General features: G+C 34.1%; 1 protein-coding gene across 7 annotated transcripts in view; it reads left to right on the top strand.

Annotated features, from left to right (window-relative positions):
• Window positions 1-16,545, top strand: part of VPS13C (vacuolar protein sorting 13 homolog C) — a 192,724-nt gene extending 176,179 nt beyond the window's left edge. For 2 of the 7 annotated variants that reach the window (XR_004030533.1, XR_004030529.1), the window contains 4 exons: window positions 520-5,101; window positions 12,475-12,598; window positions 14,000-14,083; window positions 14,396-16,545. Coding sequence is in view for 2 of the 7 variants with exons in the window: in XM_030814508.1 (XP_030670368.1) it covers window positions 5,013-5,101; window positions 12,475-12,598; window positions 14,000-14,083; window positions 14,396-14,497 (399 nt within the window). In the remaining 5 variants the exon portion in view is untranslated. The remainder of the gene's footprint in view (window positions 1-519; window positions 5,102-12,474; window positions 12,599-13,999; window positions 14,084-14,395) is intronic. The other 5 variants (XM_030814508.1, XM_030814507.1, XR_004030531.1 and 2 more) reach the window with 4 other exon arrangements.
• The last annotated feature ends 1,592 nt before the right edge of the window (window positions 16,546-18,137 follow it).

Genomic DNA, 18,137 nt, shown 5'->3' with positions numbered 1-18,137 from the left:
ACATAGGAGCAAAGCTTTTTTTGTGTGCAGAAAAGATAATGTTAAGTCATAGGCTATATCATTATTTCTGTGATAGCTCATTTAGTTAACATTGTTAATTTTGTTTTCCTGCTTTGTAGCTAATTATTGGAACTTCATTGCTTCCATTTCTCCCAACCAAATTAATTTATTTGCGCTACTTTGTAAATCTAGATTTATTCCAGTAACTAGAACTAGATGAGAGAATAAAAGATTATGTATAATTATGATCTTGTTAAACCTTAAAGAAAATTTAAGAGCTTTTTGGCTTTTATTTTAGTTTTAACTTGATTATATTTTGATAATATATACGTATATAAATTGCTATTCTTCCATGACAGGCTTTCCCCCAAAAGAAATGTATTAATATTTTTCTACCTTGACTTTAAAATAAAATGCCTCTTAATTGTTCTTCCTTTGGTTTTTATTGTATATGATTACATTTTATCTATCTTTCTGCATGCTTCTAACTTTATTTTCTTTGTTTTTCTGCCTGCACAGCAAGAACTGGAAATACAGGAATAAATGTTTCCTAAACTACTACTTGATTTCATCCTTAAAAATCAAAACAAACTGTGGTATTAATTGACTGTGTGTGAATTCCATTGTCAATTTTAATGAAATTTTCTTTGAAACTCTCACCTCCATCTGAACTTTTCAGAGTAGTGGGCTTGACTACAAATAAAAACTTGTGGTATTCCTGGTAATACTGTCCAGAAATAAGAGATTAGTATAAAATATTAAGGGATGCAGAGAATCAACTCTCTTCTCCGTTTAATAGAGGAAAGACTTTATTGAGCTCAGAAGCAGATATTGTTACTATCATTTCAAAAATTTTATCTTGTGGTGTTCATGTGCATTTCAGGTAAAATTGAAAAACAGGACAATTATTATGTCCAATTAATATGTTTATGTTTGTGAGTCTTGATGATGGAATTACATAGCTTTCTGTTTCACAAATGGCTCTAAATTTGCTTAAGTTACGGGACTATTAACTGGAGCATCTGTTTAAATAATTGGATTGTCAGTTGCTCTGAGCCTGCCCTTAGACCTCAAGTAATAGTTGGCACATGAATTTTGAGGATATGTTTCCTCTTCCCTCTTTTTCCTGTTTAACCCCTTGGTACTGTTGCTAAATAAATGATAGTCATTTTATAATTATGTTATATACATTTTAAGCCTTTAGCATTTCTGCTTTTCAAAAATTGAATCTCCTTGTTAGTTACGCTTATTTCATAATTATTAGTTTTAATTAATGTAGATAGAAGTTGAACATGTAATTAGGCAAATTGCTATGTGGCACTTGAATACATAGATTTCTTTATTTTCAAAAACCAACCTTTTGCTTTTAAATCCTTAGAGAGGGTTTATTATCTTAGAGAAAAATAATTATAATCATTATTTTTGTAATTAGTATCCTCTTAGTTCTCAACATAAGTTATGTTTCAATTTCTTTTTCTTGTAATAAATGATGGAAATGTTTAATTTAACAATGTCTTATCTAGCAACTTTCATGCTTCTCCTCAGAAATGAAGCCAAAGTATAAACTTAGATTTAATGTGTTGTATATTTGAAGAGAATGACACTGTTAACATATAATTGTTCAGTTGGATTATGTATTTTAAGGATTGCAGTTATCAAAATAATAAATTGAATGTTTTATGTTTAAGCACTTTAAAGAAGAAAGACTGACATCCAAAAGCCAGCCTGTGCTAGATATACAAAGGAAATTACTTCTGTCCTTAAGGGACCAAGTATAACAAAACATGTAAATGTTAAAAGTAGCTGACAAACCTTTCTTGTGCCTAGATAATTTAGCAATGGCAAAAATGTCACCACATGCAGTTTTCTAGGAGATTCAAGCACAAATAACTAATTCAAGATGCTGACTTAAATCATCTCCAATAGTTACCCTTCCTGAGATTCTAAAAGTAACAATTTTTAATTTTACTGGTTATATTGCTATTTTACTGAGACTTACTTTTGAGAACTCCTGTAACTTAAGATTTTTTCTTAATTGTTTTGTTTAGCTCTTTGTTATTAATTTTTTCCTTGTGATATCTTTTTATAACTCTGTCAAAAAGCACAAAACTTCAAGAAACTTTTAATTATTTTGTCTGAACATATAGTCTTGTCTGATTTCTTAGTTTTTATTGAGATATCAGACAACTTTTAAAACTTTAGTGCATTATTATAATTACTGGAAAAAGAAGAATGATTATATACTAATGAGAGGACTTGGTAGTTTTTGTCGTGGATGTCAAGTGTGGGCATGGATAATTGAAATATTTAGGCTATTTCATTCTTTGCCCAACTTGCTGTGATCAATTAGCTGGGTAAAAATATTTATTGATTATTTAGACTGTACTGGATATACAAAAGAAGCCTTCTGTCCTTAAGGGACCAAGTATAACAAAACATGGAAATATTAAAGAGCATTAGAGTATAAAAGTATATCTTTTTAGCCCTTTGCAATATGGCCAAATTCTAAATAATGTATTTAGGGATCTTTTGATCCTCGTTTTCCTTTTTCTCCTAAGTACTACTCTGTATTCTTTAATATGCAGCTTTGAGAGTTACTGAATCATATATTATATTTTCATGAGATGTACTATTCTACTTATCCTCTAATCTTCATATATATACACACACACATACCTATACACACACATACATATACACATACATATATACACACATACATATATGTACACATACAGATATACATACACACATACACACACATACATACACATATACACACATGTACATATATACACATATGTATAACATATATACAAATATACACATATATACACATACACATATATACACACATACAAATATACCCATATATACACATACATATATATACACATACATATGTACACGCACACGTATATACACACATGTGTATACACACATATATACACACATGTACACAAACATACACACATATTTACACATACATATATACATACATTATATGTATGTATATATAGTCATTTAATACTCATTTTGGTTCACATACTTATGATCATACAACATTTAAAACAGCATTTCTTACTTTTTAGTTTTAGTTATATTTTTCCATGTTCTTAGAAATGCCTCATTAGCATTTTTAATTCTTGTATTACCATCTATTGAGGTGACATTACATTGTGTTTTTAACTCTTCTTAATTCATGACATTAAATTTATTATTTTACTAACAGTAATAATGCTGTAATAAACACCATTATAGATTTTGCTTTTTTATATCTTGTTTGCTTTTTCATATTTCCTTAGAATTTACTTGAAAAAATTGAATTACTGGGTAAAGGGCTTTTGCAAAGTATTGTTAAATTCCTCAAGTTGCATTTTTGGGAAGGGGACATGAATATTTTATCAACTAATTTGGTTTCCCTGCTGCCATTAGTGACTGAATATCTTAATCTGAATCTCAGAGTGTAGTGGGTTTTTAGTAGTGCTGAAAACAAGTTTTCTAAAGTGTATTATGGTGATAAATTATATTTTAAAAACTATCAGTGGCTTGAAGCACAATAGCCTAATAACTAACGAAAATGCATACAAGATAGAAAGTGGGTAGTATTTCTTGTACTTGCATTTCAGATCTAAATATTTTAACATATTTAAATTTCTAGCTGAAGATAAATGCATTACATTATTAAATTCATTTCCCATTTTCTCTTTGAAGAAATTAAGGCATAAGTGTTAAAAGATTTTAACTAATTCGCACAAGTGAATTGTGAAACAAGTAACTATTGCTGTGAAATCTGCACTCCTCTCTGAGACTCATTCTGAAGATGAGATCCCAGTTCTTTGTGGATTCCTCTTCCTTATTCATGGCTTTTTGCAATTGTCAAGGAATGACTAGGTACCAAGCAACTTAAAAAAATGTATATTTAAGCATTGAAATAATATCAAGTGTGATTTCTCTGCTTGTGGTTATATTGATTATATTATCCTTTTAATAATATTGGCATTATATTCTTGGTCATAAAATGTCAAGGTCTTATTTATTCAGTATATTTATGTTCTGTATTTTCATATATATTATCTATTTTCAACCATGCATTATATATAATGTCAGTAATAGTATTTCATTAGCATTCACTATAAAAAAACTCTTGTTTTTAATATTTGACTAATTCAAGTCACAATACTTTTGAGATAGCTGAAAAGGAAAATAAATGTGTTTTAATGTGCTACTACTTATACTTGAATTAGTTTATGCTCATATTTGTTTTTAGAAATAAATTGTGCCAGCTATTTTGAAATCTTAGAAATTGTTCATATTAATATTGTCATATTTTCTTTTCTATAAGAAATATAACTTGATATATAAATATACTTCCCCACGCATGTTTAACGTATAAGATCAAATGTTCAAAGCATTAAACATTAATTATCTTGGAATTTTATTATGTGTATAATATCTTTTAATATCTCTATGTAAACCAGTGGTTCTTAATCTTTGAGAGAGATCACAGACCCTCCCGTGATAAAAAAAAAAACTGACAAAAAATATTAACTGCTCTGAAAAAAGTTTTAGAACCACATTTTCAAAATTTTCTATTTTATATTAGGTGGTTCAGAGACCCACCCTAAAGTCCTACCAATGACCCCTATTTCAAATCCCCTGTAATGTTAATGTAGTTATTTTATATTAGCATATGTTTCTTAATTAAAATGTGTGATAATTGCTGGTAGATATTTTATTATGTCTAAGTTACTACAGAACAAAATGTATTTTACCAGAAGACCACTTGGTAAGCATTTAATACATGTTTTTCTTTTAAGGCAACAGTGGAAGTTAACTTACAAACATGCTGTGAATATTTTTCTAGCTTCATGTACCAATATGTAGAATTGTGCTTTTATTTCTAATTAATTTTTTCCTAACACTATTATTATAATTAGCTAATATACAGTATTGTAGATACTACTTAAATGCATATACTTCCCAAATCTAGAGCCTGGTTTCCTTTTCAGAATCATATCAAAAAGTTGGAAGGAGAGACTTACCGATACCACTGTGCTATTCCTGGAAGCAAGAAGACAATCCTTATGGTTACAAATAGGTACTGACTTGAAGTGACATTTTTCCGAATAGTACTTAGTTGCATAGGTCACAAGAATTTTGAAGGCTAAAATGGCGAAGAGTTGGAGAATTGTACTTAAAATTCTCCAAAGTGAATGGCAAAATGTTCATTTTCATAGAATCACAACAATACAGATCTAAATAGGTCCTTTGAGATTTTTCTGTTCCAACCTCCTCATCTTAAAGATGCTGAAACTGAGGCTCAATGTGGCTTAGGGACTTATCCAAGATACACAACTACTGAGAGAATGTAGAATAGGCTTTATACCTGTAACAGTGATACCCTTATTCATGAATTACAAGTCCAGTTATGGAGGATTAATTCATGAATCACTTTTCTTACTAAGTTTTATTTTGAGTGATTAGCATACCACTTTTAAAGGGTGGCATTACTTCTATATGTTTATCTCGGCTTTTCGTAAGCATTTGATTGTGGTAGATAATTTTTCCAAATACAAGAACTTAGACTAAACTACCAAGCTTATTTTCCTGGGATCTATCCTAGATAGTAAACTTATCCCAAAATGACAATTATATATTAATAATTTTCAGAATTTTCTTAGTGTTGAACTTTATAAGAGTAAGGCAAAGTTCTTACAGTGGCAAAATCTGCATTAGATTCCTCATGACTGCATTTAAATTTATTTGAATGGGAAGAAAGGAAAGCTGAATGACAGGATAAGAGAGGTTAACCAGTCATGTAAGAATCCTCCTGTAAGAGAGGATTCTCTAGTCATGTGATTTGCTCATTAGTTAAGAGTTAAAAATATTCACAAAACAATCTAAAAAGCAAATTTTATGACTTTGACAATCACTTATTATTATTATTTTTTTTCATTTTTTTTTTTGAGACGGAGTCTTGCTCTGTCCCCCAGGCTGGAGTGCAGTGGCGCGATCTCGGCTCACTGCAAGCTCCGCCTCCTGGGTTCACGCCATTCTCCTGCCTCAGCCTCCTGCCTCAGCCTCCCGGGCGCCAACACGCCCGGCTAATTTTTTGTATTTTTAGTAGAGACGGGGTTTTACCGTGTTAGCCAGGATGGTCTCGATCTCCTGACCTCGTGATCCACCCGCCTCAGCCTCCCAAAGTGCTGGGATTACATGCTTGAGCCACCGCGCCCGGCCGACAATCACTTATTTTTTATGTCCATAATTTTATATTGTCTTCAATAGATTAAGCCAAAAACAATGTTTATTTGTCTTAGATATTGTACTTAGCTGTTGCAATGTGTTAATTCATTTTAAAATTGTATCACTTTTATATAATTCAGTACTAGGCAATGAGAATCAATTTGGGGTTTTTTTGGTAATACTTATTGGTAATACTTAGTACTTATTTGATTTAAGCCATTCTATGGGAATATTACTGTATACATTATATATTTGGTTTTTCTTCAAGTACATTGAAAAATCATCATTATTTAAAATCTAGTGACTGAGATGGAGTTGTTTAGGAGGTAATTAGTAAAATATACCTGACCAGTAAATACTGTGACTTGGTTTCCTTGCTAATCTTACTTAGTAGACTTCTTTTCTTTTCTCCTTTCCTTTCCTTTTCCCTTTCTTTTCCTTTTCCCTTTTCCTTTCCTTTCCTTTCCTTTTCCTTTTCCTTTCCTTTTACTCTTCTCTTTTCACTCTTCTTTTCTTTTCTTTTCTTTTTCCTTTTCTTTTTCCTTTTTTTTTTTTTTTTTTTTTTTGAAACAGGGTCTCACCCTGTCACCCAGGCTGGAGTCCAGTGGTGTGATCTCAGCTCACTGCAACCTCCGCCTCCTGGGTTCAAGTGATTCTCGTGCCTCAGCCTCCCCAGTAGCTGGGTTTACAGGCATGCACCACTATGCCCAGCTAATTTTTGTATTTTTATTAGAGACGGGGTTTTGTTATGTTGGCCAGGCTAGTCTTGAACTCCTGGCCCCAAGTGATCTGCCCACCTTGGCCTCCCAAAGTGCCAGGATTACAGGCATGAGCCACAGCACCTGGCCTTAGTAGACTCTTTCTAACAAGAATTTATTTGATTGAGGTAGTTATCATTATGGTAATCAGTTAGACCTTTAATGATTACATTAAAATAGTAGCATTTCTTCCAAATTCAGTATTCTTAAAAATAACATTTTCTTTTTTAAAGAAATGGGCTCTCTCACTATGTTGGCCAGGCTGGACTCAAACTCCTGGACTCAAGTGATCCTCCAGCCTCAGCCTGTTAAGTAGCCTGGACTATAGGCATACATGCACCACCACATCCAAAATAATTTTTATTGCTAAAGTTATGGCTATTCATTGTAGATAACATAGATCAGGAGTCAACAAACTTTCTTTAAAGGGACAGAGAGTAAAATTTAGACTTTAAGGGCCATACTGTGTTTCTCAACCTTTTATTTTTGCCCTAATAGTAAGAAAACAGCTATAAACAGTATGTACAAGAATGACACAGCTGTGTTCCAGTAAAATTTTATATATTAAAACAGGTCTTGGGCTGGATTTGGCTTGAAGGGCGCAGTTTGGCCACCCCAGTATTGACAATAAGGAGATGAAAATAGGCTGGGCATGGTGGCTCAAGCCTGTAATCCCAGCACTTTTGAGAGGCTGAGGTGGGCGGATCACTTGAGGTCAGGAGTTCGAGACCAGCCTGGCCAACATGGTGAAACCTCATCTCTACTAAAAATGCAGAAAATTAGCTGGACTTTGTGGCGCATGCCTGTAATCCCAGCTATTCAGGAGGCTAAAGCAGGAGAATCACTTAAACCTGGGAGGCGAAGGTTGCAGTGAGCTGAGATTGTGCCACTGCACTCTAGCGTGGGCAACAGAGCAAGACTCTCTCTCTCAAAAAAAAAAAAAAAAAGAAAATAACTAACCATACATGCATTCTAGTTTGCCTAGGACATAGTAGGTTTGCTTGCACGTTTTGTCCCTATATAATTATCAATAGCTATTCCTTTCATTCTTAAAAACATCCTGGTTTGAATAACAGATTATATGATCGCCCCTAAAAATATCCTTTACCAGTAATCTCAGCACCCAAAGATAACCACATTAGCTGGCACATTTTACAAAAACTATGTACAAAAAAATGCATTATTACATTTTAGTCTTGTCGGTTTTTCATGTAACAATATACTGTGATCATCTTCCCAAAGCATTAAATATTCTTTGACAACATGATTTTTAATGACTACATAATTTTGTATTTGTGGATATGCTATAATTTATTCAACTACTCCCTCACTATTGGACGTTTTTCCCCTAATATCTTATTGTTACTTATTTGTAACCAAATCTTTTTCTGTTACTTTATTAGAATAAAATTTTAAAAGGGGGATTGCTAATTTAAAAGTTGTGAAGATTTTTGAGGTCCTTTCTGTATATTGCCAAGTCATTTTTCAGGAAAGTTGTATCAGTTTTTTACATACCACTCAACAATATATGAAAGTGTTCTTTCTCCTGTGTTTTGCTGAGACTAGGTTTTATCACTTAAACTTTTATTTTTTGCTAACTTGATGGGTAGAAAATAATGTTTTGTTTTAATTAGCATTTCTTTGATTACCGTTGAGCCTGTACCTTTTAATATATCTTCATCTGTTTATATTTGCTACTTTGTGAATTACTTGTTCATATTCTTTGCTCATTTTTCATTGGTATGTTAGTCTTTTTCTTACTGAATTTAAAGAGCATTTTGCAAATTAATGATATTAGCCCTTTTTGTCAAATGTATTATTGACATGTTAATGATTACTAATTGAGTTTCTCAGTATATAGCATTTTTTTATTTTGAAATTCACCCAAAACTTAGTCCCCGAATTTTTTTTTCTTATGAGTTTTTAAAATCAAAACACAAGTTCTCATGACCTAAATTTCTTAGGCTATAGCTTCACTAGTTGGTCCTAACTCTGCTATAGTTTATTTTAGTAATATTTATTGAGAAATTGATTATTGAGCAGACTTTTAAAAAAAAAACCATCAACATATGACAAATACAGGGACACAGAGGTAAAGTTACATCTCTGTTCCTTACCTATTTTAATGGGCGGGGGGCTACAAATTATCAATGATATCACTGTGTGATAGGTGCTAAGAAAAGCGATGGACAGAGTCTCTGAGGACATAGGGAAAACTCTTGATACCGTAAGATGGGAACCACAGTGTCATGGGAAAAGTGTCAGGCTTTTATAGATGAGCGAGTGCTTGAGCTGAGTCTTGAGTATGTAGCTCTTGCATAGGTAAACTAGAGGCAAGCGGAGGCATACAACAGTATGGCACTTTGACCAGTAAGATCAGTGTGGAATGGCTGGATGGTAGGGTGTTAGTGTTGGGAGATGAGTCATAGGTAGCAGCTCATAAGATTTTAAGGGTTTAGGTTTTATCATTAATGTGATGGAGAATCACTGGTTTTTGCTTAAGGTGTAGTCTGCTATTTTATTTTTTTGAAACAGATTCTCATTTTCATTGCCCAGTCTGGAGTGCAGTGGCTCGATCGTGATTCACTGCATTCTCGACTTCTCTGGGCTCAGGTGATTCTCCCACCTCAGCCTCTCGCATACTTGGTACCACAGGCATGCACCAGCTAATTTTTTGTATTTTTAGTAGAGACAGAGTCTCACTATGTTGCCCAGGCTGGTCTTGAACTCTAGGCTCAAGCAGTCCTCCCACCTTGGCCTCCCAAAGTGCTGGGATTACAGGCATGAGCCATCACACCTGGCTGTCTGTTATTTTTTGATATCACTTGTAGCTTCTCACACAGAATAGTACACACATGAGTAATCTCTCTTTTTTTTCTGCCCCACGGAAGGTTTGTAAACAAGTAATATGATGAGGCTTGTAGTTTTAAAAGATCCTTGGCGGTTTGGATGTTATACTGGAAGAGAATCAGTCCGGAGGCAAGGAGACCAGTTAGAGACTGTATACGTTTTCTATTGCTGCATAACAAATTACCACAGAATCCACTTCAAAGCTCATTTGCTGTTGTTGGCAGAATTCTAAGATCCCTGTTTCTTTGACCTCTGTCAGCCAGCGGGCTGCTCTTAGCTCCTAGAAGGTACCCTTATTCCAACCCAGCAAGGGTGCTTTGAATCTCTGACTTCTTGGTCTCTTAGCCAGATTTAGAGTCCATGAACTTAGGTCAGGCCCACCTACATAAACTATTTTTGCTTAAAGTCACCTGTGCCTTATAATAAAACCTAATCTTGGAAGTGAAATCCATTATATTCAAAGTCCAGGGGACTATACAGAGATATATACCAGGGTTGGGGAATCTTGGAGACTGTCTTAGAATTCTGTCCACCATAAAGACTGTGGCAGCTATCATGGTAGGAAGTGGGGAGGGCCTAAAGAATGAGGATTTGACTTTTGAGACAAGGCTTGGTGACTTAGTGGATGTAGAGGAGAAGGGAATACATGATAGGGAGGGAGGGAGATAGATAGATAGATAGATAGATAGATAGATAGATAGATAGACGGAGTTTGGATAAAAATCTGGAGTTGAGATCTTTCTGAGAGACCATTCTGAGAGAGTGTGTTAGAAGACCAAGATTTGAACCCTGGTAAACATAGTGCAAGAGGAAGAAAATGAAGGAGACATTCTAGGTGGAAGGTGAACAGTAGTATTATTGGGATGGTAAAGAGAAGAGTTTAAAGATATTTGGAATAGTGAATTGTGTTTGGCACGAGGATTTGTAACAGCCATCCTTAGCTCGGTCAGCTGATTATTGACTGGGGCCAGGAGTGTGGGCAGTGGAGACTGTTTGGAAATGTATGGTGGTGTTGGAGATTGCCACACTGATTGTAGGACACTACTGCCACTTACTAGGCTGGGGCTAGGGATGTTGAACTTTGTCCAGTGCACGAGACTATCCTATACAAGTCCAAAATTTAATAGCACCTCTGCTGAGAAATATAATGCCAGGGATCTATTTCAGTTCTCCACACTCCATTGGTCACCATGTTGATTCATGTCTACCTTCTAAACATCTCGAATCTAGCCCTTCTTCCCCCTTCTCAGAGCCACTGCCATACTTGAGGCTTTCATTGTCTGCTGATTGGACTATTTATATTGCCATAACTTCCTACCTTGATTGTCTATTGCCACTCTCTTTGCCACCTCCCTTCTGTTTACCACCAGAACCGTGAATCTAAAATGATAAACATTATCATGTCATTTCCTCTTCATTAAAAGTGAAACAACATTATCATGTCATTTCCGGTTTCATTAAAAGTGAAAAATTTTTTTAAAGGAAAAATAATAGCCCTTCAAGGTCTGGTGCTAAGCTCATTTTCTCGCCACTTCACCATGGTATCTATCTGGTATTCCAGCTGCAGGCCTCCACATTCCTCAAATAAGTCTTTCCTTTTTTGTGCTCCTTTATATGTCAGTGTGTTCCTCCTTTTGTCTGGACTGTCATTTCCCTTACCCACAGAGAGAACTCCTTCCTTTCAAAAATCAACTCCTGTGTCACGTACTTTACCAATATGATCTGTTCCTCTCTCTGTCTTGCTCCAAAAGACTAATCTGCACACTGTTACAGCACTTGTCTAATTGTGCTGTAGCGTTTATTAACATGTTTGTTTCTCCTCTAGCCAGTGAGCACCTCTCAAGCAGAATTATCTTCCTTGTTTCTCTGGCACCCTAAATATTTGTTGAATTAATAGCCCTCTTCTTTTGTAATTTTGCTTTCTGTAATAGAAGCTTCATTTTAAGTATAGTTATATCGGTAATCAAAATGAATCACACACTGAGAAATCAATGTGGATGCCCTTTAAGGGTTCTGTTATTTTTTTTTTGCCATTGAATAAAATAAGATACTCTGTGATAAAGTATATTAGCATTAAAGTGTTCAAATATGATCTTTATTAGTAGGCCTCAAGTGAATCTTTGCTGACATTTAAGGTTTGTGACATTTCCTTCACGTTCATTCTTGACTGGAAGGCATAAATGGCTGACAGTAAAGAGCAATTAATAATTTCCCAAGTAAAACATTGTCAGGGGCTTCTACCTTTATTGCTCCCCAGATGAGAATACAGCCTGTTTCTTATGTGTTCCAAAGATGATTTCCCTATCAGCTTTTGGTCAGTTAGCCAAAAAAAGAAAGAAAAAATAGAAAAGAAAAAAAAGTTACACTTTTCTGAATTCTGCAAGATTGACAGAAGGCGAATTTTTGAAAGTCTACTTTGTTACTTGGTAGGTGTCATATTTGCTCTTTATTTGACAGTAATCTAGACTTAAAAAAAATGAAGCAGGTTTTTTTTTAGTGCCAGTTTATATTGTTTACTAAGCAAGTGCTACCTCTGCCATCCAGCAGAGTGAAATATTAGCGAGAATAAACTGTCTTCATCATTTACTGTAAGTTTTTGTTTTCTTTTGCAAAATAGGCGAGTGTTGTGTATAAAGGAAGTTGAAATCCTGGGCCTTATGTCTGTAGACTGGCAATGTCCATTTGAAGATTTTATATTTCCTCCTAGTGTCAGTGAAAATGTGCTAAAAATTTCAGTTAAGGTAAGAAAACATGTCACACCTTTAGAGCTAAGAATTCATTGCTTTTAGACTGTTTTGCAGTTAACTACACAAAATGTTTGAAGGATTAGTGTCGTTATTACTACTGTATGCTGAGATATAATCAATTTATTTGTATAACTGTACTTTATTTTCTGGCAGTCTTGATTGCATAGAGTGAAATATCAGTCTACTCACCCAAATAATTAAGATTCTGATATGCTGATATTTTGTTTTTGGTAGAATTAAGCATTAGTAAATAGGAGAGGTTTTTTTTTTTTTTAACTTCATATGGACACCCATGTTGCTATAATCTTAGACATTTCTGGAAAGATTCCCTCTTTTTAGGTTTTTAGAAGATTATTAAGTGATTTGATAAAAATAAATATATCCAGAATTCCCATGTTTTATAATATTTGGCATTTATGGAATGCTAATACAATATAAGTGTGTAATAACACTATTATGTCTTTTCTCCCATCATTTTGTAAGGAAGCACTTTTATTTTAATTACATAGTAATTTGTAAAAGTGATACTCCATCTTTTGCTTAGTTCTTAGACTCAAGTACTTAACTTTCTTTGAAATATGTTTATTACATTATATATTATAAATTTATTTTCATGCCTTTAAAAAACTATACATTATTATTCTAAATATGGCAATTTCTTTAGTGCATTTCTTTTCCCTAAACAATAATGTTATTTCTATTAGTGAAACTGTCGGCAAAACGTTTACTGGGAAATTTAGTATCTAGAAGAACATTTACTGTGAAATTTAATAGCTATAGATGTGGGTACTGTTACCCTTTAATTTATGTTTACTTATCTTTTCATGGAAATTTACAAATAAAATGAAACACTGTGTTACCCTACCATTTTGTATTTCAGCATTACTGCATTGTAGAGTGTCAAAATTTAAGGAATGTTTTGGTGTATGAAATGTAGTTTTCAAACTAGGAAAGACTATGTCACTGCGCATATATTTTACAGTTTCCTCAGTTATCACTTTTCTTTCACATCAATGGTGAGAATTGACTCAATGTATTTTACATTATACAGAAATTTTATGTATCAGCCAAAGAAATGAAGGAAGGGTTTTTTGATTTGTCAGATGTGATGAGTTACCAAGTGGTGTTTCTGTAGGCTATTTATCATAGCCTGCAGAAAGCCATTATTTTATACAGATAGATGTATGCTCATCCAATTTTATAAATTCTAACAACTCACATATGGAAATTCTGTCCTTGTTCCAAGATGATTTATTTCATATCTTGCTTGAGTATGTGTATTTGGTTAGCCTACTTGTTATAAAATAGAGTTGACATTTAAGTATACAATTAAAAGTTACGATTTTTTTCTTCCTCAGAATAATTTCTTTTCTGTCATTGTTTCTTTCGAAACAGGAACAGGGTCTGTTCCACAAAAAAGACAGTGCCAATCAAGGCTGTGTTCGAAAAGTTTACCTGAAGGACACCGCCACAGCAGAGGTAAACAATTTAAAGAGCATGCCTCAATTTTTTTTAGCTGAAATACTTTTTTAAAAGCCTCTTATAATGAATACCATTATTTCTCCCAAAGCTCTCCCAATTATAACTATGGATGGATATATAAACTTAATATGCTGTGGACTCAGTTGGGTGCAAAGGTCTTACTTTTATATGACACATCTGGACTGTATCCTTGGTCCTTAGCTGTTGGTCCTGTTTGGAGAGCTTCAGCCCTTGCTTTCATTCCTTTCCCTTCAACCAAATGAGCCTATACTTGTCTATACAATTCATAATAAGTATTTTACTTTACAGAGAGCATGTAATGCCATTGAGGATGTACAGTCAACGAGACAGCAGCAAAAATTGATGAAGCAGTCATCAGTGAGACTTCTCAGACCCCAAATGCCATCTTAACACAGACCCCAGGGGCTCCAACAGGGAGAAAAAACAATCACTGGTTTTGTCTATAAATCACTCTCCTTTATCTTGCTAAAGACAATTTTTCAAGCAATCCTTTAGTTTTATTTTTCTAGAATAGCTAGTATTGGGTTTTCTAGTTTTTTCGTCCTTTAGTTTTTACTCTAATTTTGTAACCATGTATATGCCAGCAGTCCACTTCTACGCCGCCACCCAAATGGGTCAGACCCTTGAAGAAACGTCACTTCAAACTCAGAATGAAATTTTTATTAATATTAAAATTGTGACGTAAAGGTCAATAGTTAATATTTAATTAAAGCCTTACTGAAGAATAAGAAATGAGCTTAGAATGACTAGTTTCTTTGAAAGGTTTTTTTATTTCTGTTTTTTTGGTTTTTTTTTTTTTTCTTTTGAGACTGAGTCTTGTTCTGTCACCCAGGCTGGAATGCAGTGGTGCGATCTTGGCTCACTGCAATCTCTGCCTCCTGGGTTCAAGCGGTTCTCCTGCCTCAGCCTCCTGAGTAGCTAGGATTACAGGTGTGTGCCACCACGCCTGGGTAATTTTTTTTTTTTTTGTATTTTTAGTAGAGATGAGTTTCACCATGTTGGTCAGTCTAGTCTCGAACTCCTGACCTTGTGATCTGCCTTCCTCAGCCTCCCAAAGTGCTGGGATTACAGGCGTGAGCCACCACGGCCTGCCAAAAGGCTTTAACCCATGGACAAATGTTGGATCCTGACATTTTGTTTAAGAGTGATTTGTTCAATAATTGAACTGAGTTAACATTTTTGGTAAGCCAGGTAATTGAATGAAGAAAAGTCACTAAAGGGAGAAATGACATGTTTTCTATTTTCTTTTCATGAAAACACTGTTTTTCCCCCTAATAAAGCATATTTTACTTTGGTGCTTATTTTTCCTCCTTGCACTCTAATAAAAAAATGTGGACAATCAAACCTTAGAGTATCTACACTCTGCCTTCATAAAAATTTGGAAGTATTTACATGCTCTTTCAAGATGAGCTTATATGACACAATTATTATTTGCTGGTACATGAAAATATTGCACTGTAAGTTTCTCAAGACTCTGAAATACGTAAAATTCAATATTTTTATATTCCCAGAAATTGTTTCTTACAGGTTGAAAGACTTTTAAGGGCATCACAGATTAACATTTACTCCTAATGCACACCTAGAATGTATTTTAAATACTTACTAAGAAGAATGAAAATTCTTTGGTTGTTTTATATATAAATAAGGCATATATAATGATGCTGTGTTCTGTGAGGGAGCAGGCCCTGTGAGAATCAATTCAGTGCAGTACTGTTTTTTTGTCCTTTCTCCATCCTTGATCAGAGATAAACTATTAAAACTTTAAAAAATACTCAAAAATATATAAGTTTTTTGGTTGAACCTTTAGATTTGCTCATAATGTTTAACATAACAACATTTATTTCAAATCACTGAATTCATGGAGATGTGGACACGCTTGGTTTACTCTATTTTTGTTTATGTGTGGTAGTGGTTCTGTCATCATCATTCATGTTTTTTAAGGCCTGGTCATAAAACTTTAAATTTTACTAGTGTTACTTAATGTATATTCTAAAAAGAGAATGCAGTAACTAATGCCCCAAATGTTTGATCTCTGTTTGTCATTACTTTTTCAAAATTATTTTTTTCTGTTAATATATAAAACTTCTTGCTTAAATTGAATTTCTGTATTAGTGGTTAATTGCAGTTTATTAAAGGGATCATTATCAGTAATTTCATAGCAACTGTTCTAGTGTTTTGTGTTTTTAAAACAGAATTAGGAATTTGAGATATCTGATTATATTTTTCATATGAATCACAGCTGTTGACAATGTCCTATATATTTAAGAAATTATATCATACTGATACTATTTGTAACATTTTGATTTGATTTAATCTCCAGGGACAGAAATAATTCATTGGTAAAGTGTAATAATGCATTTTTAAAAAATGCTTTGAGAGGCAATTACTTGCATATGAGAGAAATAAAACATTTGGCACATTGTTTACAGGTGTGAAAACTTTGTGGGTTTGTGTTATTCAAGTAACATTTGCTTTACTTTTTGTCTTTCCCTTTTCCTCTTCCAATCCAAAAATAGAAGTTGTATTAGTAGTTATGGAGGACTTTACGAGATACTAGTCAGATAAGCTTTTTCTCAGGGGTACTGAGCCCCTTTATCGCACTAGAGATTTGTGGCAGAGACCTCCAATACCGGGGGGTTATAGAGAATGCGGTTGACCTAGGGGCCCAGCTGCACTTTGAAATCCATTGCGGTATTTGCATTGAGTCTATGCCTTCCGTGGTTTCTCTCAGCGACTGGCTGAGTATGGCAATTATACTAAGACATACTTAGTCTGGAAATTCTAGGAGACACAGAACTCCTCTGACAGCCGACTTTGGCTTGAAGACTCTTCAGTGGCCTTGCAGAACCTTTCTTATACTGCATGGCAGTCTGGGATGTTCTACCATACCGCTGTCTTTTTCTTCTCCTCCCTCTTCCCCATGGGGCTCAGACTACAAGTTTGGAAGGCTCACCCAGTGCTGGATTATCTGGTAGGAAGAATAAGTTCATGCTGAGGGCTGTAGCAAAGCAGGGGCATTAAAAAAAGAAAAAAAAAAAAAAAAAAAAAAAAAGGAAGAAGAGTGTACCCAAGCTTCGTAAGAAAAATTCCATCCAGGGTGGACTTACTTCCATGTGTTTTATGATTTAGTATTGTTTTTATTTTGATTTATGTATGAAGGAGGACACTATCATCTTTTTGGTGCTTTGAGTTTCTAAGTATGTTGATCTGGTGCTGCCTGGATATCTGTTTTTAACAAAGTTCTGTGTGTGTTTCTAATGTATAGCCAGGACTAAAAATTAATGCTGTGGACTTAAAATGATCAAATTCTTAAAGGGCTCTACAGATCTCAATGTTAGTTAATATTTAGTTGCAATTATTGCCAGAGCTAGAAGAATCGTCTTTTTATTGGGGAGAAAAACGAAAGATTATTAGAGGATAGAAGATTGCTCATAACGGGGTCATTTGTCCTCTGGGGACAAGCCCTTGTGGTTGAGAATCACTGCCAGAATGACCATGAGTACTGATGAAAGTGGGTTCTGTGTCATGTGTGTCGGCTCTAAGAAGAAATCGAGACTCACTGGAGCAGAGGGAGCACATTTCTCTTGGTAATTGTGCCGCTGGTGGGAAAATTGAGGCTTATTCTTGAATTCATGCTTGAAAGTATCTTCAGTTATAACTATGTATCATTCAGACAGTCAACTGTGGGTCTCTTTGAGGTGAAAAAGTCTTCAGAAAGAGTTTTCTGTTTTGTTTTTACAAACCACAGACACATAGTTCCTTATTCAAAATTCAAAAATTCAAAAGGCTCTGAAAACCAAAAGATTTTGCAAAACTTTGAAACAAAGACATTTGGCAGCAAAATCTGAACTGAATTGACAGGCTATTCATGTTCTTTTATTCTATTCGGTGTAAATAATTTGGCTGTAGCAAAAGTACTTTATTTGGTTGTGGGGTGCTGCTGCAGATTTCCCTGGAGGCATATAAGCTCTATGTGGTATATGAACCGTATTGTCTTTCTTTTTTCTTTTCTTTTTTTTTTTTTTTTTTT

Source organism: Nomascus leucogenys, chromosome 6, assembly GCF_006542625.1.
Source record: "Nomascus leucogenys isolate Asia chromosome 6, Asia_NLE_v1, whole genome shotgun sequence".
NCBI lineage: Eukaryota > Metazoa > Chordata > Mammalia > Primates > Hylobatidae > Nomascus > Nomascus leucogenys.
The sequence above is the reverse complement of the archived record's forward strand: the minus strand, read 5'-3'. Positions and strand labels throughout refer to the sequence as shown.